Here is a 24,340-nt window from a genome sequence, read left to right as displayed (position 1 = left end):
CTTTAGAAACAGCTCAACACTTTCAGAAAGTAAGATTAATAAAAGGTCAAAAGGGTGCGATAAAAATATTTACAGAAAGAGATGTAGCATGCATATATATATATAGAGAGAGAGAGAGAGAGAGAGAGCGCAATAACACAAAGAGATAACAGAAAGAAATTTAGAGAGATAAAGTACTTGCCGTCAACCTTGGTTTAAGCAGCTTTCAAGTGTCAGAGCAAAAGGGCCTTATCTCCCAAAGTTAGTTACGATGTTAAAAGGGAACTTCTTCAACTTCGACTCAGCTTCTGCTCCAAGCATGACAGCTTTTCTAGGATATCAGCAGGGTGTCTCCCTGAAGCAAAGAACCAATTGCCTCATTTGCGAGGGAGTTGTGGGCGCAGGCCCCAGCTAGAACCAAAATCCCTCACAAGTTGATACCAGGGCAATAACTTTCCCTGGATACATATAACATTCTATCCACGAGTAGATTAATATGCAGAATCGCCTGCCGAAAGTCTAGATATGAAATATCACATACCTGCTGGGACGGTTAAGGCGATATAATTTTCTGCTCTCCTGTAGATGTCAGCTAGGGGGCGTAATATATCAGACGACTTGTATTAAAGTGACCGGTCTGAATATATGCCTGGTTTTTATGTCTTTCATATTCCAAGATATGAAATCATAGGGGAAAATGGATCTTGAATGTGATGTCTGGTTTATGGTTTATCTGGAATGTCTTTGTAGCTCAGCGAGGACACTTGGTTTATGGCTTTTATGGCTTTACGATTCCTTTCCAAGCAAGAGTCTCACAGACATATGGGGGGGCCAGGCTAATTGGGGTTTAGAACCATGAGCTCTCCCGCTGGGCCTTGATGCCTTTGATCTCTGCATCAAACAGACCACATGTCAGTCAACAGAGAGGAGGGGGGGGGGGGGGATTTTGAGGAAGCTGATTTGGGAGTAGAAAATGATACAAGATGGAGGCCTTTGCCAAAATGGAGGTTCACATCCATCTCTGTGTGCACGATTGCTACACAGACATCTGCATTTGCCTATCTTGTACTGTAAATGGTAGTCTTACAAACTTCACATTCTGCTGACATTTAAAAAATATTTAAAACAACTTCAAAGTATCTGGGAGTATCCTTTGTTTCAAAGATGAAATATAGCTCTTAAAAAAGACCTAAAGCCAGTTACTGAACTCAAATGTTTTAACGTGTTACTACACTTTCAAAAATTGTTTTCATTCTCTATAAACATAAAGCTTTCAGTAAAGGGTCCTACAAGATCCTGGTTTAGGTGCTTCCTGTTTCATGGTGAAACCCATGTACCAATTGTGCTCCTGTATTTTCATCTTGTCACATATGCCTCTGGTGGAGACTAAAAGCAGACCTGCGAACACACACATTGCGCAGACACGGTTCATTGCTGTGTCTATCTAGAGACCTGGTACCCCAACGGTGGCTCTTAGGCACTTTCAGTGGAGGCTTTACAGCCTCTGCACAGTAGTCTGCGCTTTCCTATTGCTCTGTGTCAATCTATGTCTTCTAAAGGATGTGAATTATTAATGTCAGGCACTGTACATCTCTTGTAACAAGTCCGTAGTCCTACAGAAGCTGATTGGTTGCCATGCGCACCTGCTCCAGATTCTGATAAATTCCCCTCACAGGATTTTGTGGACTTGAGGTCATAGACTTTTTTTGATCGAAAAACAAAAATAGCTCATACGATTGTGCCATGAATGGTTTCGATTTTCTTAATAAAAGAAAAAAAAAAAAAGAAAAAACCACCACACAACTAAAACCCAGCACGCTGAAGCAGGCACTTTTGATTGCGGCAATAAAATCATGAGTCGCAGTTGGCACACTAATGATGGATTCAAAGATCAACACAAATTTTGTTAGTTTTTCAACTTTACAAAATTTACAAAAAAAAATGGTGTCCGCTCTGCCCAACTGTCTTTTGCTATACTACTGAATCCCTTCCCTTATCTCCAACAACATGGACAGTAACTGATCTGAAGACCAAGTAAGAAGTGGAAGGGCCAATTAGACTTGTGTAAATACTTTTTACCTGAACCTGTTAAATGTTTTTCAGACACTCTGATTTAATAAGGCCCGTTTCATGAGGGTCAAAAATAAACCAGCAAAAATTCAAAGATAATTTATATTATCTTTTTTATTTTCCCTTACATATATGCATATGATTTAATTAATATAAAAATAAATAAATAAATCATTTAAAATTTGCATCTACTGATAATCCAGTATAGTTACCCTTTGATAGAAAATAACCATCCAAAATGTTTTTTTCACAAAATGAAAGCTCAGTCAGGAGTGAAAACATTCTTTTTTTTTTATTCTGCATTCATTAGTACAACGTTTCCAGCTTTCAAAATGACTCTCTTTAGCAGTAACAGTGAATGAAAATGTTATCCTCATTTACATCCATGAAATATTTGATTACTACATTATTGGTACAAAGACACACACTTCTGAATAAAATAAAGTATATTTTTTTAAAAATAAGATTTCCTTTTCTTTTTAGCAAATCCATACATGAAAAATTATAAATAGGGAAATTATTTTATTTCTGCACATAAGTGCAAAAAAAAAAAAGTTGTCCAGTGCCAATTATTACATTCGATACAGAAACATTATAGCCATTGAAGCAATCATGGTATGCAATATGGTCTGCTAGCAGCAAACAGGACACAGTGTAGCCTAAAAGCCACCCAGATAAATAAAAGGGGTCTTCTCACCATAAGCTGCTTAGTAATAAAGAAGTGCAGTAAACAACGACAACCAGGTTTGATCTCTTTACAGATTTGGCAACAAACTAAACTGGTTACTGACAGTTTTGTTCTTTGCATTAACCTACTGAATTAAGAAACGTTATGTCAATATTTGTGAATATTCTTTTTAGTTATTAATACATCAATTAATAATTTTGTAAATACAAGCGCCAACCTTGCAGAAACAGGTCTGTAACTTTTGGAAAAATTAGAAAATAAGTACAGAAGAAATTTGTTCCCTCTGTTTAACCTACCTGACATCATTCAATGACATTTAGGTGTGTAGTTATAGTGAAACTAAAGCTGCCTATATTTCCCTCTGCTCCAGCAAGCAGGCTGCCCATTTTAGGGTTCAGCATCTTCAGTGTTCTTGACTGGCTGGCCCAGGATGATGCAAGAGCTTTGCACGCAAAGCTCAATGTACATTATAAAGAAGTTTGCAAACAGGCTTTTATTGCAGAAGAGACAGAGTATGCCTCTTATGTAATAAAAAGCCTTCCTGCTTGTAAACCTTTTTTTTTCTCCTTTCTACTTCAATGCTAGCCATACGCACCTAAGCAGGCCATAGATGGTTAGCACAACAGCCAGGACCACCAGAGATTGGAACCATTTATGGCCAGGCTGATTGTACTCAAGCTGATCCAGTGATCGACCTGGCTACAACAAATATATCAGATTTTCACATGCTATCACTGCCAGCAAATATAGACACTAACAGTAATCGCCCCCCCACCAGGAGAACACAATAGCTCAGTGGGAGTGATTCCCTCCATCAACACTGTCAGTCAAGCGATTTTCTTTCCTGCAACCCGTGGAATACTCAGTTCCAGCTATTGTATTCAGACAGCCAGTGTTTGCGGCTCTCTGAACACCCTACAGTGAATGCATCTGATTAGATGATGCAGTCACTGTTCGGCTGACAGGTTTCCACCTGCAATTTTCAATTGCAGGTTGTTGAGCCAGTTGGTGTTGAAAGGGAAACCCACAGCTCAAATTTAGCTGATTCAGCAGGAATTGCCTAAATACCAGCCTGGATTCACACCCTTGTGGTACTGTACACGTTGCTGCAAATGCACAATATTCATTCTGATCCGCTGTGGTGAGCTATGTTGGTGCTGTCTTAACACAATGCACATTAATAAAAATGCATACTTGGCTGCATTGCAGAGACAGTGCAGGTGGAATGGTCTCATACTGCCAAAACAACCCTGGTCCTTTATCATGTCATTAAAGTCAGTGTGATGTTGGATGTTTAGGTGTGACTTTTTTTTTAATCTAAATTAATGCATAACTGTAAGGAGTTAATGAGTGTCAGCTAGTGGAAGTAAACCTACTTAAGCAAGCCATAGACTGTTTAATTTTCTTTTCGTCCACCGTGGTTGTAGGGAAAGCAAATCAGGGGGATCCCTCCCTACAGCGCTATTGTGTTCTGCCAGCAGGGAGACTTCCCGGCCAGTTGAACACAATGATTACTGCTAGAAGCTATAGGTGCTCCCAGTAATAGCATATAAAAAAATCTGACAGGCTGGTTATACCCAAGTCAAATTGATGGATCGACTTGGATACAATCTGCCTGCCCATAGATGGTTTGAGTCTCCGCCAGTCCCTGCTGAACCAGCTGAGATTCAATCCATCCATGGCTGACTTTATTCTCTGGTTAGCCCTTCTCAGGCAAGGAAGACCTCAGAATGTTAAATATACCACATTCTACCAAAGACTAAACTTACAGTGTTGATTTGAAAGGTTAATCAAGAATAGAAATATTGCAGCTCACAATATAATTAAAACAGGACCGCTATGATGCTGATTTTTCATCATTTTTAATTACATTTAGAAAATTTCTCACCCATAAAATGCTAAATGCAACATTTTCTTTTGCAGCTTCCCTGCTGACATTGTATTTCTAAATTCAGACAGAATTCTATGGATGTTGGGCAATCTACTGTAATACTGCAGCTTTCTATTTACAAGAAACATGAGTGTGAAGACATTTCTACAGCTATGGCAAAAAAAAAAAAAAAATCCTACTGACGTTAAAACATTACAATCTAAGAAATCTTTCTTCATTTGCTCAACTTCCTAACAATTAAGGTGATATTGAATTTAAAATGTATCTAAACCCAAGAACAAAATTGTAATGTACTGCTGTGTAACAGTCCTAATATACAGAAGCTGAATTAGTTTTTCAAAGCTATTTTCCTTTCTTTTCACATGGTGAACCTGCCAGTAATGCAATTCCTGACCTAGGGTTAACAATGCTGCTGAGTGAGCATTTTCACCCTTGGACAAGAAGTGTGTTAGGACTACAGAACAGCATCCCCTCCCTTCATCTACATAACACAGGGGGGGGGGGTGTTCTGTAGTTATAAGGCAGGGCTTAATACTGCTTGAGATTTCAGTGCAGCAGAGACTAAGAACACAGAAAGTCCCAAGCCTGCTGGATTTATGGCAGGATCAACAGGTATATTATTTCATTTATCAAACAGATATTTTATTTACGGTGTTTGTTTTAACAGACCAAAAAAAGCACATCATAAGTTCACTGTTAGGGTTTACATACACTTAAATCAATGAGCCTAATATTTATAGTAAGCATAATAAAATATAATTGCTTTCTGCGAATAAAATTCTTTTTTTTTGTCTTGGAAACTTTCAAGTTTATACTGTAATGTAATGTTTGACGCGCTTTGGCACTGAACTGTAAAAATGTCTGCTACAATAAAACCCAACTGCAACCAAAATTTGTCTCTTTCATTTTGAATAGAACAGTGAAGCGTCAGAACCTCAATTTGCTGACTGCAGTGTTTTTTCTAGAACAAGAAATTATGGGAAATCTCTCAAATAGGTAGAAACACAAAACGCAGTGGACATTGTTTTTAATTTCTCAAAATGTGTTTATTGCAGTCATTGCCTTCTTGTTCCAATGACGAACACTGACATCTTGGTCCCCCTTCCTCATTTTTTCACAGACATCATAATATGGACTTGAAGTGAGGTAAAATATTCCCAAAAGAGAAGAAAAAAATTGGCTTCAGTTAATATTTAAGTATTAAAGAACTTCTGTACTAAAAGAAGTATGGGGCCTTATATTGCTTACACCAAGAATATCAGTTGCTTGTCTGCTACTGGCGTCAACACAACCAAAGTCACGGACCAGAAATGAGCATAGCAGTCAGGCAACTAGCATTTTCAAAAGAAGAGTCTAGAAATGGTGGCTTGTATATTTCCTTGGTACAGATTTATTCAACAACCCTGTATATAATTCACAACATTTTAGTGTTTTTTATTCTCTTTGGTTCATAGATGGGCTGCTACCAGAAAGAAGATTTCAGTTGAGATACTAAGCTTTTATTGAGAAAGGATATTTGGGATGCCACCATTCAAGAAGATGGACGCAATGAACAGGATCCAGAACTATTTGTATGCCTTGTTCCCCACGAGGCTTCTTGCCATTTAACATAGGACAGTCTTGGAAGACCAGTCGCACACGATGATGTCTCATGTCAGTACTGACGTTTATTGTGAGCTAAAAAAAAATTAAAAATTAGCTTCCTGATCAACACAGAAACTGTAAATTATATTTCATGATAACGACATGTTGATGTGTGCTGTGGAATTGTAAACCTGTACACTCTCACACACAATCGCTCAAGATTTTTCTGACAGGTAAAGCATTGGTACTTCATAATGAAGTTTGCCGGCCTCTCTCTCGCCCTGTAATTATACTTGTCAGTAAGGCTGTCCCTTATAGTGATCGGCCCATAAAAACCTGGGGGTGTAGGGGTAGAGGCAGGTATAGATGCCTACGCTTCATATCTGCAACAGTTTGCTCCTTTTTACCTCAGAGAAATACACACACATTAAGGTACACCTCCAGCCAAAACTTTTTTTTTGAATCTATTGTTAAGAGTGGGTCACAGGAGGGCACTTACTTGTGCATTCCTGTGACCCACAAGCATCAACCCGATATTCTATCACTTCTTGTCTTGGTGATGCCTCGTCAGCGAAATATAAAAACACAGACAGCAATGAAAACCTGACAAAGGGGTGGGGTGTGAGGTTAAAAAGATTACTGTATACAGAAATGTGGGTGGTTGGCTTTACAGTCCAAATCACATTCACAAGAAAGCCGGCAACAAAAAAGCAAGCACTACCATGAACGTAAGAGTTATATCGATGGCATCATAAGAGTTAAAGTGCATTTATGCCGAGATTACAGAGATCATTATTAGTATTGTACAGGATTTATATAGTGCGAACAGTTTACGCAGTGCTTTACAATATAAAGGGGGACAGTACAATTACAATACATTTCAATACTGAAGGAATAGGAGGGCCCTGCTCATGGAACTTACAATCTAAAGGGAGGACATATTCTTAACAAGCAGTAACAGACCTTTAAAAAGAAGTCAAACCAGTCCTCTAGCTGCATACACTACGAAGTAATTTATTTTCAAAGATCCTCAAACATCACAACAAAACCCTTAAAACTGGAGTCAATTTCATACAGTTCAGGACAAAGGGTCAGCTCACTGTCAAGACTTGAGGGCCAGATTGGCCAGTGGGATTAGAAAATGCCCAAGCATCAGTGAGAGAAAACCATGTCCCATTCTCTGCGGTCAGTGGGAGAAAAAAATTGCCTTAGGGATGGTGGTCAGTGGGAGTAAAAAATTACTTACCGCTTGCGGTCAGCAGAAGGAAGAATGTTGCCCCCATTATTGATATAAGCAGAGCAATAGTGCCCATCCTTGGTGTCAGAGGGAGAAATAGTGCCCTGAAAGCCAATTAACCACTGGTTACTGGGCACTTTTACCCCCTTCCTGCCCAGGCCAATTTTCAGCTTTCAGTGCTGTTGCACTTTGAATGACAATAGTGCAGCCATACCCATATGAAATTTTTATTTTGTTTTCTGCACACAAAGAGCTTTCTTTTGGCTGTATTTAATCACCACTGTGTTTTTTATTTATAGATAAAAAAAAAAAGCGAAAAGAAAGTTTTCTTTGTTTCTATTACAAAATTTTGCAAACAGGTAATTTTTCTCCTTCACTGATGTGCAGCACTGTTGGACATTGATGATGCTGCACTGATGGGCACTAATAGGTAGCACTGATGGGCACTGACAGGCACAGCTTGGCAGCACTGCTAGGCACTTTTGGGACTGCACTGATAATCAGTGCCCTTATTATCAGAGTAGACATCTCTCTGCAGATATGGTGGTCAGCTGTGATTGGACACAGCTGATCACGTGGTAAAAGGCCTTTTACCATGTTATGTGGTCAATCCAAAAGGACACAGCTATCACAGACAGTGCCGGGTGCTCACCTAAAGAACATACTGTGCATACAGCATTACCAAAGACAATTTTCCCCTGTAGTATAAACAGTCAGTATGACTGTGTAATATGCCTGATGTACCATCAGTCACATTGGAAAACCACAAAAAGTCAAAACAACATAAAATAGGTACAGCGTGTGACTAGTTTAGACTTACACACGATTGCTATCAGGCAAAGCTTCCAATGAAAGAAGTAACAGACTACTTACAAAAGTCAGTGTCATACCCATGACCACAGGGATGAAGATAAAGTTAAGGGTAGTAATCTGAAGTAGGCAACAGTCTTGGTCTGGGTTATAATGGACTTCTTTGTACTCTGTTGGAGGCTGCAGATAATTAATACAATGATTCTTCTGTTTTAGAGGCTAAATAACAAAAAAAACAGAACACCTTTATGAGATCATATGTACTATATAAATGTAAACTGGTCTTTTTCAGCAAAGCACACACACATCTAAAACAGCTGAATTTGAGATGTCATAAAATACACCTTTCATGGGAGAATGTGTAAGCTACCATTGCTGATTTTTTCAGAATGCTGGTGGTCTGCTTGTGTTTGATTTGTGGTTCACAAGTACTGAAGCCAGACAGCCTGGCAATTAGCATTTTCAGAAAGCAACCAACAATAGAATCCCCCGTACGTTTCTAACTACAGAGTTACAGAATTAGGCTTAAAGATCCAAATTATTCATCCTCCTCCCCTCTCATTCACCTTCTTATCTTTCACCCCACTTTTCAACCTCCTTCATCCCAAGAAAATGTCCTATTTTTTTATCCCTCTTCAGCTCCACCCCAGAATATGCCCCTGGTTTCTCCTTCTATGATATCCCCACCTTCCTCTTCCAATCAGAGAACACTATGTATTCATTCAAAAAATGCAATACATTCTCTGAATGGCACCTGTGTTGTACAGCTGACCTATGTTCACAATGCATCAGGCCAGCCACTCAGCATGGGAACTGGAAGCAAGTAGAGATCACTGGGGTAGCGGTGTCTACTCCAGTGATTTATAGATTCCAGGAGCATTTGCCAGGTAAGCTATATGCGTTTGGACATTGGGGATGTACCAATGTAACTATGTACCAAGATGGACCAATGTAACTATGCATAAAATCTCCAAACCTTGAATTCTTTTGTAAGTTTTTTTTTTGCCTTTAGACTGCATAAAAATGACCAATTTTCACAATACAACATTTTAAAAGAAAGCCTTGTGCGTGCTGAAAAAAAACTAAACAAAAACAACCCCCCCCCCCCACAAAAGTGACATATGCATTACTTTAACATTGACAACTAAGTAATGACCAAGGTATAGCTGAATCAGTAAAATGTTACTATGATCCATAAGGGTTATACAGGTGAGGAAACTCAGTTATTGACAATAACTTTTCAGGGCATGTAAGGCAGAACTAAACCCGTTGATAAAACAGTTTCATTCAAGGTATGTCATGAATGAGAACCATCACAGTGGACTGTTTTTTCAACTAAACTGTCAAGCCATCAAATGGCTGGTCTCATAATTGATCATGTGTGCAGCACCATGGCAACCACAGATCGAAATAGAAGCTAAGATGGCAGCTTCCTTTGCAAGAAAGCATAGGAGGGTTTAATTTCGTTTACAGGTTCAGCTCCCGTGGCATCTAAAAGGTATTGTTCCTGTTAAAGGGACTCTTATGAAAAAAAAGTTTTGGGCTGCCAGCTGCAGGCCTCCGGAGAATTGTAAATGTTTGGCTATGTTTTTGTATGTTACAGACCTGCAACATGTGTCAGAACCAGGTAAACTTGCTCCAGGCCAGCAATTCAGACAGCATTAAATTCAAAGCATCAGAATGACAACCAGCCAACTAGCATTATCAAAGAAGAGTTTAGTAATGACTGTCTTCAATCTGTCATGACTAGAGATGAGCGAATTATTCAAAAATTCGATTCGGCTGATTCGCCGAATTTGAGGAAGAAATTCGATTCGATGCGAATTAATTCGCTACGAATTTAACTTATTAAAAGGTTTTCTAGGCTTCAGAGAGCCTTTAAATTAGTGCAGAACACTGTACCTTTAATTTAAATGCCCTTGGAGATGAGGAAGGACAAGGAGAAGGAGAAGGATGAGAAGAAGGAGAAGGAGAAGGATGAGAAGAAGGAGAAGGATGAGAAGAAGGAGAAGGAGAAGGAGAAGGATGAGAAGAAGGAGAAGGATGAGAAGAAGGAGAAGGAGAAGGATGAGAAGAAGGAGAAGGATGAGAAGATGGAGAAGGAGAAGGATGAGAAGGAGAAGGATGAGAAGAAGGAGAAGGAGAAGGATGAGAAGAAGGAGAAGGAGAAGGATGAGGAGAAGGAGAAGGATGAGAAGAAGGAGAAGGATGAGAAGAAACAACAATGGAAACAAATAGATACAATGTTTCAACCGCTGTATGGAGGGAATGTCACAGAACTGTCAGAAATAGCGGAGCTCTGCAGATACACTTAGCGGAGCTCTGCAGATACACTTTTTGCCGGCTTGGAATTCTTCTTATTTTCATCCTACTTCTTCTTCTTCTTCTTCCTCTTCATCCTCATCCTCTTCTTCTGAGGATGAAGAAGAAGAAGAAGAAGAAGAAGAAGTAGGATGAAAATAAGAAGAATTCCAAGCTGGCAAAAAGTGTATCTGCAGAGCTCCTCTAAGTGTATCTGCAGAATAGAGGAGCTCTGCAGATACACTTTTTGCCGGCTTGGAATTCTTCTTATTTTCATCCTACTTCTTCTTCTTCTTCATCCTCATCCTCAGAAGAAGAGGATGAGGATGAAGAAGAAGAAGAAGAAGAAGTAGGATGAAAATAAGAAGAATTCCAAGCCGGCAAAAAGTGTATCTGCAGAGCTCCTCTAAGTGTATCTGCAGAATAGAGGAGCTCTGCAGATACACTTTTTGCCGGCTTGGAATTCTTCTTATTTTCATTCTACTTCTTCTTCTTCATCCTCATCCTCAGAAGAAGAGGATGAGGATGAAGAGGAAGAAGAAGAAGAAGAAGTAGAAGGATGAAAATAAGAAGAATTCCAAGCCGGCAAAAAGTGTATCTGCAGAGCTCCTCTATTCTGCAGATACACTTAGAGGAGCTCTGCAGATACACTTTTTGCCGGCTTGGAATTCTTCTTATTTTCATCCTACTTCTTCTTCTTCATCCTCAGAAGAAGAAGAAGAGGATGAGGATGAAGAAGAAGTAGGATGAAAATAAGAAGAATTCCAAGCCGGCAAAAAGTGTATCTGCAGAGCTCCTCTAAGTGTATCTGCAGAATAGAGGAGCTCTGCAGATACACTTTTTGCCGGCTTGGAATTCTTCTTATTTTCATCCTACTTCTTCTTCTTCATCCGAAGAAGAAGAGGATGAGGATGAAGAGGAAAAAGAAGAAGAAGTAGTAGGATGAAAATAAGAATTCCAAGCCGGCAAAAAGTGTATCTGCAGAGCTCCTCTATTCTGCAGATACACTTAGAGGAGCTCTGCAGATACACTTTTTGCCGGCTTGGAATTCTTATTTTCATCCTACTTCTTCTTCTTCATCCTCATCCTCTTCTTCTTCTGAGGATGAAGAAGAAGAAGTAGGATGAAAATAAGAATAATTCCAAACCGGCAAAAAGTGTATCTGCAGAGTTCCTCTATTTCTGACAGTTCTCTGACTTTCACATTTACAGCGGTTGAAACATTGTATCTATTTCCGAATAAAAACATCTGTATCCTAAATGGAAACAAATAGATACAATGTTTCAACCGCTGTACATGTGAAGGAACTGTCAAAGAACTGTCAGAAATAGCGGAGCTCTCTGCAGGGACACTTTTGCCGGCTGATCGGGAAAAATCCGATTCGCGCACCCGAAGTAGGCTAATATTCGGATTCGACGCGAATCGAATTTTTCCTGAAATTCGAATCGAATTCCACTTTGCCTGGTTCGATTCGCTCATCTCTAGTCATGACAGGTACTCTGTGGGGATGTTAAACACCAGCTCACATTAGCGCTTGCTACTCTTAAAGTGGAACTTTATATGCAAAATAAAAATGGGCGAAGAGGCAAGATTATTAATGTAGAAGAGGCATGCTTTGTCTCTTCTGCATTAAAATTACCTACCTGCCTGTCCGCCCCTGTACAGTGAGAAGTGTGTAGAAATTTGACAATGCCAAAGACAACAGAACTGTACAGCCAATGAGAGCGGCCAGTGATCAATACCCAGAAGTGGGCCATTCAAAGATGTCAGCTGCCAGAGGGGAGCTCCAGGACTTCACATCGCTGGACCCAAGGTGAGCACAGTTCTGCTTTAACACACAAGAAAACACAAAAAAAAGCAAAGTAGTTCTGCTTTGACGCTAAATAAAATACCATAGTAAGTTATACCATACCGGCTTCTTAAATTTGAAGTAAAACTCCCACAAGGGCTCAGGCCTGCTTCCAGTTACTTTTTTACAACAGAAGAGTAAACACTGAAAAAAAAAAATCAATATCCCTTAGTACCTTTTAAGGCAGTGCTACCTGGAAAGAAAAAAAATTAACACAACAAAATCTACACATCATTTAGCTTATTAGTACAACACAGAAAAATAAATGAAAGTGTAAGGCAAGCCAACAGGAATGAACATATAAAAAGCTCATTCACCATTAGCATTATTCAGCTCTTCATTATCAAACTGCCTGTTAACATCCTTTTTTACTGCTCCAGTAACGGAATGAGAAGGCAGAGATGGACAACATTTGTATGCTAAAGCATGCAACAACATGAGTTTGATCGACATGAATGGGAAAGTAGACATCAACAACCATTGTGTGCCAATTGAACTCTTTGATGATGTCATTATTTAGATGAACGGGGAGCCATAAATTTGTGGGCTGACAACACTGCAAATTCAGCAGTGGGACCATGGTGTTGTCTGCATAGCACAGGAAATGAGTCCACATTAGAAGGACTGTCAACATCAACAGTCAAATACTTGACTATACATTAGGACATCAAAGCAGATCTTTACCCTGAAAAGAAAGTTCCCTCCTATGCACTCCTTCTCCCCTCCACTACACAAATAGGCCTCTTTTTTTTTCAATAACAGGAAAAGACTAGATGGAATTGCACAGAGCTGCCCTGATCCTCTTTTTTGATGTGCCACCATGGAAAGCCGCTATCATGGCACACTTATGGGCTCCATCCTGAGCTGTGTTGCCTGCCCCCATAGACAAAGACAATGCGGCTTGGCCCCACCCCCCATCACAGGATATGACTGACAAAGAGAGTGGGAAGAACTGCTGCAGATGGGCACAGCACTAAATCGAGTGAGGGGGGGGGCATACTGCAACCTAAACATTCCCTGCATTAAAAATATTTAGAATGCCATAATACAGGCTTATTGGTTGTTTCAGGAACTGGAGTTGTGCCTTGAGTTCCGCTTTAACAACTTGCCCTCCAGAGGATTTACCCCCCCCCCCCCCTTCCTGACCAGGCCTTAAATTTACGTCCTTTTTTCCCCACAAATAGAGCTTTCTTTTGGTGGTATTTGATCGCCTGTGCATTTTTTATTTTTTGCGCTATAAAACAAAAAAAAAATCTAATTTAGGCCAAAATGTATTCTGCGACATGTCTTAGCTAAAACAAAATCCCAATACATGTAAATTTATTGGTTTACGTGAAAGTTATAGTGTTTACAAATGGCGGTATATATATTGGCGATATATATACTGGATTTTTTTTTTTTAACCAGTAATGGTGACAATCAGCAACTTATAGCGGGACTGTGGCGGGCATTCTGACACTGGGGGGAAATGACTTGGTGTCACTGACATCCCCAATGACACCAATACAGTGATAAAGCTGATAAGCTAATAAAAAGCACTGACACTGTACTAATGACACTGGACAGGAAGGGGTTAACATATGGGACAATCAAAGGGTTAACTGTGTGCCGTTTTACTGTGTGCTGCGTGTGCGCTTTACACTGTAAGCACACTGCTTTGTGTGGCTCTGCAGAGGCATACAAACCAGTGTGCAGGAGCTGACACGGGAGAGATCTGTGATGTTTATACACAGGTCTCTTCTCCGTCGGTGATGCTTGGCGATCGCCAGGTGCCGGCGGGGAATCACAGACCGAGACCCGGTGTTTGACAGCCAAGGCCACGAATGGTGGTGCAGGCAGGACGCGTGAGTTCCCTACCCGGAACTGCAAAATCATATATATATATATATACACATGATTTTGCGCAGCTTTGCCGCCATGTAGCAGTATTTCTGCTATAAGGCAGCGCGGAAGGGGTTAAAGTGCACCAGTGCCTAGACTAAGGACATTAAGTGGAACAATACTCAACTCTACACGTGACATCTGCAAGCTCCCTTATCCAAGCCAACATTTTCATCCATTTGTCTTCCAGGTTCAGGATCTCTGGCCATGTTGATTTGCTGTGCCAAGATGATGAATATTCTGCACAGGTGCACAGGAGTTGATTTGTTCAGCACATGTGTGGAAATACATAATGAGCTGTGCATGACATTGTCAAGTCAAAGAGATTATGGACAGACAGTAAGAATTCTTTACTGCAGACATAGTGGGGTTGATTTACTAAAACTGGAGAGTGCAAAATATGGTGCAGCTCTGTATATAAATATATGTATATAAATGGCCGGACGGAAGCAGTGCAGGGGCGGGTGGCCGTTTATAACTGTCCTACCCGCTTCCCTGATTGTGTGCGCTCCTCTGGACACAGCGAAACACCGATCGTTGTACGGGATCTCTGTGTGAGGTCCCGATCATGTGATCACTGATTGGCCAATCAGTGATCACATGAATAGTAGTAAGCAAGATGTCACTTCTGACATCATTGCTTACTATGTGTGAAATCTGGGAATGATCACAGAGATCACATGGTTCAAGGCTATTCACAACAGCCTTGTACCATGTGACAAGCTGTGACCAATCACAGCTTGCACAGTATTTCTCAATGGCTGCAAGAATTATTGCTTTTACAGCCTTTATGGGAGTAAAAGCAATCAGTGTTACTAAAAAAAAAAAAATTCTTCATCAACCCCACAAGTAGTACAGTGTCTCTATGGTGACACTATACTGCTAGGGTGACAGTATGTTATAAAAAAAAAAAAAAAAGTAAAATTTTTTTTGAAAAATTATAAATTTTGGTTATAAACTAATTTGAGTTTTTTTTTTGTACTAAAAAGAGGATAACTGAATAAATTTTGACAAAGACTTATGAAGAAAGCTTTGCAAAATTTTTATAAGAAAAACACTTTTTTTAAAATTTTTTGGACATTTTCATTTATATAGCAAAAAAAGATAAAAATCCCACTGAATAAATACCACCAAAATAAACTTTTATCTGTCTCAAAAAAATACTAAAAAATTCATATGGGTTACAGTGTTGCATGCCCGCACAATTGTCAAAGTGTGATAGCACTGAAAGCTGAAAACTGGCCTGGGCAGGAAGGGGGTGAAAGTGTCCGGACTTGAAGTGGTTAAAAGAGAGTATCTCTATAATTCATTCTCACTTTTACAATTGCACTGTACAGGTGATCTGTTATTCAGAGGAACATACACATGAAAGCTTTCCTTCCACAAATTAGTATTAAACAGTACAAGTCTAGAATGTAGTCTGTGCAGGAGGAAAGACTGAGGTAATAAACCAGTAAGAGTGACGTACTGGATTAATAAATACAATGTGCTAAAACCAAGAGGCTTAAATGATGATGACAATAACAAGCACAACACAGTTGTGAGTGGCAATGCATAATAAATGTAGTGTATAAATAAGAAGCAAATATATTCTGTGGTATGATGTGTATTGAATTGGAAATGTATGTCAGAAGTAAGTGGTAGACATCTGTGTTATTAGGAATCAAGCGTATGGAGAAATCAGGTTGTCTATTCATCAGTAAAAATTACCCAGCACTTAGAATTACTGGGCAATAGAAAAACTTCTCAGAATTTTATTGTTTGTTGCCACATAACAAGCTTCTCTTGTGTACCAACTTAAGGGATCTTGACTTGTTTTTGTTTCAAGTGAAAAACTTACGCTTATGTCAAAACTCCACAGGGTGACTTCAGGAGGTTGATCAACTCATCAGTTATGTAACTCTGTGGCCAAGCATGCAACTTCCTCACACATTTTAAGTACATACAAGGCTAACTGAAGATGCTAACATTATGGAGTTTCTACAATAGACATTCTATGTACTCCACAAGTTGCTAAAATAAAGGGCAAAGTCACTAGGGTCCGGCTTGAAATAAAAAGCATGAGAGCCATGGCATATGCAATGCATGAAACTTACCTTTTACCAAACATCCTCATCAATAAAAAAAAAAAAGAAAAAAAAAAAAAAAGAAAAAAAAAAAAAAAAAAAGGAGGGCTGACATGTAAGCAAATACAGTGACCCTGAGATTATGTTATATAGAACAGAGGACCTCTAGTGGACAATGACAATACTACAGAAAATCAAACATTCCACCTGCATTTGAGACTGCAACTATTTATTTCAGGTAAGGGGCGGACTGACAACTCATGGGGCCCCCGGGCAATAGGGGATCATGGGGCCCCTGTGTCCTTGCCCAAACTCAAAAAAGCCTATGAAAAAAGTACCAAGGGCATCTCATGGGGGCCCCCTATGGACCCCGGGCCCTCGGGCAGTGCGCCCCCATTTCAGGTACTTATATAGTGCCGTCAATTTATGCAGCGCTTTACATATATATATTGTACATTCACATCAGTCCCTTACCCTCAAGGGGTGTACAATCTAAGGTCCCTAACTCACATTCATACATACAAATACTAGGGCCAATTTATACAGGATCCAATTAGCCTACCAGCATGGCTTTGGAATGTGGGAGGAAACCGGAGTACCCGGAGGAAACCCAAGCAGACACAGGGAGAACATGCAAACTCCAGGCAGGTGGTGCCGTGCTTGGGATTCGAACCAACGACCCTAGTACTGCCAGGCGGAAGTGCTAACCATTTAGCCATTGTGCTGCCCATTTTATTAACATTTTTGCAAGAACAGCAAATGGAGCTGAGCTGAAACAAGTCGAGGTGCTTGTATGAGAGGATACATATATTAAGATGTTCCTCACTTTTACTGCCAAAATGTATGTCATTATGGAATGGTTGCGTAATTAGTCATGCAGCACTACATTATTTATAAAAAGACATGCAAACCCCCAAAAAAAACAAAGAAAAAAAAACAAAGAAAAAAAAAACAAAAAAAAAAAAAAAACTTACTTTAGAATTCAATAAAGTGCTAGGTGTTGACTCGGGTAATGCTGGATTTTTAGAAACTCTTGAACTAAACGGCTCGTACATGTGATACAAGGAACGGATAACACATGCACGTAAAGATCTCAGCCTGTACATACACTCTGGAAGAAGACGAACGGGAAGGTAGGCGCTCGTTCTGTAATGTCTGCAAAAAATAAAGCAAAATCATTAGAACTAACAAAATTAAACTTTGTTTACTTTTATTAATTTGTATTCTTAAGGTAACTAATACAGAGAATTGGATTTCAAGTCCAACCTAGGTTTCACTGCATACACACATTTTCATCAAGAAAAAAGTTTGTATTGTTACACTATCTTTAAAGTACGGTTTTGAAAGCACCTGCATTTCCATGGTATTTCTTTTAAAACATATACACAGTGTAAAATTCTGTGTTTTTTTCTCACACCCAAGGAGCCACAAGTGCCACATACAGCCCTGTGTACAAGTGAATGGCTGTAGGCGGCTGTACACATGTAAATGATGATGATTCTGTTTAATAGCATTTACCCGGACCCGTGTGTACAATGTATTTCTGGGACACAAAACTGTATTTATGTGGTCTTGGAAATGCTTGCATTCGAAGGTCAATTAAACACTATATCGGTGGATGTGATGTAGTAAATATGATCACACACATCAATCTGTCAATTTGCACTGGTTTCTGACATCATTAAAGAGGTAAAATATCAAACTAAGAGGTACTAACACTGAAAGGTCCAATTTCTTCTGCTACTTAGCTAAGAGGTTCAAGAATATATCTATTGTTTACACTTTTCACATAGCATAACTCAATACAATTTAAAATGAATAAACTGAAAAGGAATAGTCAGCACTAGGGAAAAAGAGCACATTTATGTAGCTAGCAAGCAAGGTAAGGCAGTCTCCCATCCAAGTACTAACCAGGCCTGACCCTTCTTAGCTTCTGAAGTCAAGACAAGTGTAAGGCATCTAGCAAGTAAGGCAAGTATACAAACCCCAATGTAATACTAGAGTATCGCCTGAAGACATGCATGTGCATGAAACACGTGGGAGAAGCTCCCGTCATGTCGCCACTTCTGCGACCGGTGGCCATCTTAGTAAGTAAATGCCCCCACATGTAGAGTTACACTCTGCTATACCTGTAGCTTTGGTGTATGGATTTTATGGATGGACAGAAGCTGATTTTATGAATAAATTACTACTCTATATACCTTTTTCTGTGGCTCCGGTGTGGTGTGCGTTCCTCCTAGGATGGAGGCCCCCTGTGCAAGTGGAGGATTACAATGTAGAAGGATTCCCATACTGTTATGCCCTGTCTGCACTAAAAACACTGCTGCCTTTCTGATGCAGCTGGTGAGTATGCAAAGGTGGTGGTTTGGAGCAATACGTGGTGATATATTTGGACTGTTGAATGAATACTACATGCGGACAACTGTTGGAGTTATTATTTACCACTAGGAAGAGTCAAATGTTTGTGGAACTTTTTAAAGTCATGATTTTGTTGGTTACTTTAGTCATATGTACAGGCATACCTCGGTTTTTTCGTATTGCGAAAAATTCATAAACCGAAACGCAGTTTCCAAGAGGAATGCATTAAAAACCAATTAATCCATTTCGGAGGTCAGAAAAAAGAAAAAAAAAGTATTTTATCTGTTCAAACTCTTTATAAAGTGTACTTTAAAGGCATAGTAATGTACAGAGACATGAAAAAAATTCATTGAAAACCAATTAATCTGTTCGTATTGCAAAAAAAATTCGTAAACCGAGGTATTATTTTCAATGGATTGTCATTCGTAAACCGAAAATTATGTTAACTGAGGCCTTCGTAAACCGAGGTACACCTGTATATTATTTACACATTGTTTTTTAATTATAAGATTGTTATATCCATTTTTGATCACTTAGGCACTGCACGTTTCTTTTCAAAATCTAAAATTAATGTTAGAGATCTGAAAGATGTCAAGAACTGTCAAGTCTCTGCTAATTATTATTATAATACAGGATTTATATAGCGCCAACAGTTTGCTCAGTGCTGTACATTATAAAGGGAGACAGTACACGAGACAGTACAGTAACAATACAATTCAATACACGAGGGGTTCGAGGGCCCTGCTCCTTGGAGCTTACAATCTAGGAGGGAGGGGATAGTGGTACAAGACTAGGAGCTCAGTTTTGGACAGATTTAGTTTGAGGAAGTGGAGTGACATCCTGTGCGATATGTCGCTCAGTAGGCTTGTGATACGAGTGGAGACTGAAGGGGTGAGGTGAGGGATAGAGAGACAGATTTGCGTGTCGTCGGCATGGAGATGGTAGTTGAAGACGTGAGAGTGTATCAATTGGCCAAGGGAGGAGGTGTAGATGGAGAAGAGAAGGGGCCCGAGGACAGAACCTTGAGGGACTCCAGAGAGGTGGAGTGAAGAGGAGCCCAATAGAGAGGAGTGAAGGGAGCGTTATAGGTAACACTGAAGGAGCGCTGTGATAGATAGGAAGAGAGCCAGGAGAGAGCAGAGTCTCTGAGGCCAAGAGAGTGTACTTGTTTGAGGAGGAGGGGGTGGTCAAACGTGTTGAAAGCCGCAGAGAGGTCGAGGAGTAGGAGCACTGAATAGTGGCCACTAGCTTTGGCGGTTAGCAGGTCGTTGGTGAGTTTGAGTAGGGCAGTTTCGGTGGAGTGTAGGGGGCGGAAGCCAGACTGTAGGGGATCAAGGAGGTTGTTGTCGGTGAGGTGGGAACTCAGGCGATTATAAACTAAGCACTCTAGGAGTTTGGATGTAAATGACAGCAGGGAGATGGGCCTAAGGTTGTTCAGGTCGGTGGGATCCAGGGAAGGTTTTTTTAAGTATGAGAGTGATGTGCGCGTGCTTCAGAGGGGAGGGGAATGTGCCAGTAGAGAGGGAAAGATTAAAGATGTGTGTGAGGGAGCGTAGGATGGAGGAAGAGGGTGATCGTAGGAGTTGTGAGGGGACCGGGTCAAGGGGGCAGGTGGTGAGGCGAGCTTCAGAGAAGACCTTAGTGACCTCTTCAGTAGTAGCGAGGTCGAAGGAGTGTTGAGGGGGTTTCAGTGTGAGGAATGCTAGGTGGGGTGGAAGTCTGGGCAGTGGCGAGGTCGAAGGAGTGGAGTGTTGAGGGGGTTTTGGTGTGAGGGATGCTTGGTGGGGTGGAAGTCTGAGCAGTGGCGATGTCCCTACGAGTTGCGTCGATCTTGTTTTTGAAATGGTTAGCAATCTCGTGGGCGGTGAGTGAGGTACTGGGTGAAGGTGGGGGCAGAGAGAGTAGAGAGTTAAAAGTAGAGAAGAGCCGGCGAGGACTGGAGGAGAAGGTATTAATGAGGATAACAAAGTAGGCTTGCTTGGCAGCGTGGAGGGAGGAAGTGTAGGTTAGGAAGGCAGATTTATATCGGGTGAACGCTTGTTGGGATCTGGTTTTGCGCCATAGTCACTCCAGCGCGCGACTGTGTCGTTTGAGATTTTTGGTGTGGTCATTCTGTCAGGGTTGTAGCATAATCCAGGCAAGGAATTAGGCGCACAGGCATAGCCTTTTACGGTCCTGGACTATATATTAGCTTGGCTTTCATGGTCTTCTCTAGATTTATGTTAGAATTTAAATATTCATATTGTTAACCAATTTTGTGCTTTTCTGGCAATGAGTGGATTGCCACTGGCAACTGCATGTGCTTTGAGGCCATAGCAACAATTAAGGAATTTTCTGTGCCCATAGGACACTGCTGTAGCCATGAAAGGTGGGTTCAGAATTCAAAATCTTACACCAGTCATATTTTCCTGCCCACTTCCTGCAAGCCCAGATTGTCCATTACACCCCCCCTAAGGGTTGAATCATCACTGGCCACACATCACAGGCTACTCTTACAGTACTCTGGACTGAGTTCCTCTGGGTAGTAATAACTCTGAAGGGAATTTAGAACTTTTCTATAGTTTAACCATTTGTCTGCTGGGACAATTTTTTTTTCATTTTTGACACACATTCTAAAATCTGCATTTTTTGGTAGAACTTACAGTAAACCTCCCCACACATATATAATTTGTGAAAACAGCGATCCTGGAGGAAAAAAAAAAAAAAATAGCGGTAGTTGCAATTCTTCCATGTTGCTTGATATTTGGGCAGTTATTTCTCAAACACATTTTCAGGAAAAAATACACTAAAATGAATTTTAGTGCAAACAAATACTAATACAACCAATTATTTGGTTAAATATAAAATATTGTGATGCATCGAGTAAATAGATACAAAAATGTCAAGTCTAAAAACATTTACTGTGATTTATGGCCCTAGTATTGTTGCTCTAATTCTGATGTTCATAATGATACCTCACATGTGTTTCGCAATTGACATTTACCTGTTTGTGCTCGCCATGAGGTGCACTTTTTATAAAGGGTGTGTGCGGTGCTTGCTTTAAAAAAATTTTTTTTTAAATTTCATATAATTTTTTTAAAAATACTTTCATTTTACTGCTACCAGAAGGGGTCTAACAAGCCCCATATGAGATAGCACGGACAGGTGCTGTTTATTTAGACATTGGGGGTCTATTAGGGGGTCCTGGCCTCCCCAGTGGAAAGGAAGAACCCGAGAACCACCATGGGTGCCGACGGTGGGGGGATGCACTTGACAGCCCCATAAAAGTGGTTGGGCAGCTCTGGAGCCATCCAGTCATTTTTATCAGAAAGCCCTTCGTCTGCTCTTAAAGCTGGTATCAAGCTTGCAGCTGTGAGCTTGATTCAACCACTTGTCTACCATGACATTTAAAAGCATACCTTGATAGACAAGTGTTTAAAGTGGAGGTCGATTTGGAATTAAAAAAAAAAAAATAAAAGTCAACAGCTACAAAAACAGTAGCTGATGACTTTTAAAAAATGGACACTCACCTGTCCCTTGATCCCTCGGTGTCCTCACACCGGACGGGTTGACCGACAGTCCTGTCCTCGACGCCGTCATCTTCAGTGTGGGCACCTGGCTGTGACAGCTTGCGGCTTCACAGCTGGGTGCCCACTGCACATGGTGAATGGTCCTGTAGTCTTCTGGGACCAAGACTATGGGGAGGGGGTGAGGGTAGGACAACCCCTGCTTCCAATCACCTAGGTGATCTCAGCGAATGGGAACAGGTGCCTGTCAAATTTGGGTACCCCCTACGCACTCCCCAAAGGTGCCAGTCCTTAACAGGGAGCTGGGACAAAGCCTTAAAGCGGAACTTCCCCTTTTTGGGTGGAGCTCTGCTTTAAGAACAACATGATAATCCTGAATTCCCCTTAAAGAAGGCCACTCCACATTAAAAAGTCATACATCAGAAAAAAACAATGTGCTATTTTTTTTTTCTTTTAATGACCTGTCCTCCAAAAAGTGATATTTCAGTTATAGGTTGAAATGGATAGGCCAATACACACATTAGTTTCTTAAAACTTGGGATTGCAGCAAAGAGATCTTCCTGTAATAAATTCTGGGTTTAAGCAAGGTCACATTGGAATTCTGGGTGTTTGCACCCACCATGCTTGTTGTCACTCCTACTTAAAAGTAAAATGAATTCAATATAAAGGAAGAAGATTGTAATAGCTGCTGGAAATATACAGACTTGTGAACTAAAGAAATGAGGTCTCGCCACCTAGGTCCTCAAAAGGTAAAAAAAGAGAAAAAAAAAAAGGAAAGAAAACACATTAGGTGGTTTACCTACTTGACATCTACCAAAATCTGAAATATCAATCTTGGGGGGACTTGCCCTTTAAAGTGATTAAACTATAAGCTGCATCATTAATATTCTACACTACTTATCACACCTTTTGTACAATCTCATCCAAAAGACAGCAGTGCAAGTAACGGTCCAAGCTTTCTTACAAATAAGAGCAAATGTCAAAACATCTTCAGGTCTTATGTAGTTGGCAAGGACATGCCAAATGTCGATAGGATAGACACCTCCAGTTCTGTCATCTACAGATGTCTCTGAAAAATAAATATATATCTGTTCAAGCCAATTTTTTCTGAGAACAATACTAGTAGACTACATAGTGCTCAGGCACATTTTTGTACTGTAATCTCCCTCTGCTCTTTCCCTTTGACAAAGCAGTGCTTTGACTGGGGTTGAGGAACCCTAGGATTCCATTGCTGGCTGCTGCTGTAGCAAATTCTAATTAGCCCAATGATGCCCCTAGTGTTCACCTATTAGCCAACGCTGAAGCTGATTAACATGATGAGGAGAGTTAACCTTACTTTATGTCCCTCTAAGGCTAGGCTTAGACATGTGTCTAGGCTCAGATTGCTTTTCAAAGGCTACTGATAGGTAGTGAAGAGGCAACGTGAACCAATTGCAACATGTTAGATGTTTTTTTTTCCACAGACACAAAGCTTAGCGATTGCGGCATGGAAACACCCCCATTCACGGCCATTGCAGCTTAAGGGATGCGATTGAGGGCATTAAAAACTGGCTTAACCACCTGTTTATAAACTCCCCCCAACGGCTAGTCTGAACGCAGCCTAAGATCAGTACAATTAGTGTCTCCCCAAGCCCATTTTACTGAAAAAAATATGTGCTTTAATCTGTGTTCCTACTGCAAAGATTTCCCATAACTTCCTGTCCTGACAGAAGGGAAAATCTCCCCTAAGGGCACACATACCAAAAAAAAACCTGCTAGGAATTATATACTGTCTCCACTCAAAAGGTACAGTGGATATAAAAAGTCTACACATCCCTGTTAAAATGTCAGGTTTCTGTGAGGCTTGCCCATCTGCGGGGCCCAGGACCGGCTCACCGCCGACAGCTAGAGGGGAAGGACACGTTTGACATCACTTCCAGGTCCCCATTCACATATTCCTGGCAATTGAGGCCGGGAAAGTGTGTAATACAATCCGATGCGCACTGGACTACATTCATGGGAGCAGAGGGAAGACATCCAGGGTCTTTTAGACCTTGGATGTCTCAATGAAGAGAATCTGTCACCAAAACATTGTCCCCTATGTGATGAAAAAAAAGTAAAAAAAAAAAAAAAGTTATTTT

General features: G+C 40.4%; 1 protein-coding gene across 2 annotated transcripts in view; it reads right to left on the bottom strand.

Moving 5' to 3' along the window:
• Nucleotides 1-2,322: 2,322 nt before the first annotated feature.
• TMEM183A (transmembrane protein 183A) overlaps nt 2,323-24,340 on the bottom strand; it is a 36,261-nt gene continuing 14,243 nt past the window's right edge. The window contains exons 4-8 of one of the 2 annotated variants that reach the window (XM_089668205.1): nt 23,127-23,289; nt 17,331-17,511; nt 12,473-12,553; nt 8,323-8,478; nt 2,323-6,305 (exon numbers count right to left, since the gene is read on the bottom strand). In XM_089668205.1, the coding sequence (XP_089524331.1) occupies nt 6,120-6,305; nt 8,323-8,478; nt 12,473-12,553; nt 17,331-17,511; nt 23,127-23,289 (767 nt within the window). In that variant the 3' untranslated portion in view covers nt 2,323-6,119. The remainder of the gene's footprint in view (nt 6,306-8,322; nt 8,479-12,472; nt 12,554-17,330; nt 17,512-23,126; nt 23,290-24,340) is intronic. The other variant, XM_089668206.1, reaches the window with a different exon arrangement.

Source organism: Staurois parvus, unplaced genomic scaffold (genome assembly GCF_062004578.1).
Source record: "Staurois parvus isolate SC_StPar_1 unplaced genomic scaffold, SC_StPar_1.0 ptg000056l, whole genome shotgun sequence".
Taxonomy (NCBI): domain Eukaryota; kingdom Metazoa; phylum Chordata; class Amphibia; order Anura; family Ranidae; genus Staurois; species Staurois parvus.
Note: the sequence above shows the minus strand (reverse complement) of the source record. Positions and strands in the feature narration are given on the sequence as shown.